General features: G+C 46.5%; 1 protein-coding gene across 1 annotated transcript in view; it reads right to left on the bottom strand.

Moving 5' to 3' along the window:
- AHNAK (AHNAK nucleoprotein) overlaps positions 1 to 523 on the bottom strand; it is a 29457-nt gene that overhangs the window by 12795 nt on the left and 16139 nt on the right. The window contains exon 7 of the mRNA XM_012725151.1: positions 12 to 521. Coding sequence (XP_012580605.1) covers positions 12 to 521 — 510 coding nt within the window. The remainder of the gene's footprint in view (positions 1 to 11; positions 522 to 523) is intronic.

The following is a 523-nucleotide window of genomic DNA, read 5'->3' as shown; positions in this document are numbered from 1 at the left end:
TTCAGCTTTGCATCTGGACCTTCAATGTTCACATCAGGACCTTCAATGTCCACCTTGGGGCCTGAGATGTCAATGTCAGCCTTGGGCAGGTTCACGTCCACCTCTGGGCCCTCTGCCTTGAAGCCTGGCATGCCGAACTTGGGCATTTTCACTTTGGGCATCTTCAGGTGCCAGTCTGGGCCATGAACTCCAACATCTGGGGCATCAATGTCCACTTTGGGGCCTTTAACACTGACATCAGGAGCTTTTATCTCTCCTTCTACTTTTGGAACTGTAACATCATAATCTCCTTTAATTTTAGAACCTTTTAAATTCAAACTAACATCTGGCATGGATATCTTCTGAGATTTTATGTTCATTTCTGGCATCTTAAATTTAGGACTTTTTAGTTTTGCATCTGGACCTTCTATATTTACATCTGGGGCAGTAATGTCCACCTTGGGGCCTGAGATGTCAATGTCAGCCTTGGGCAGGTTCACGTCTACTTCTGGGCCCTCTGCTTTGAAGCCCGGCATGCCGAACT

This window comes from Condylura cristata, unplaced genomic scaffold (assembly GCF_000260355.1).
Source record: "Condylura cristata isolate star-nosed mole 26May11 unplaced genomic scaffold, ConCri1.0 scaffold00015, whole genome shotgun sequence".
In the NCBI taxonomy this organism is placed as follows: Eukaryota; Metazoa; Chordata; class Mammalia; order Eulipotyphla; family Talpidae; genus Condylura; species Condylura cristata.
The sequence above is the reverse complement of the archived record's forward strand: the minus strand, read 5'-3'. Positions and strand labels throughout refer to the sequence as shown.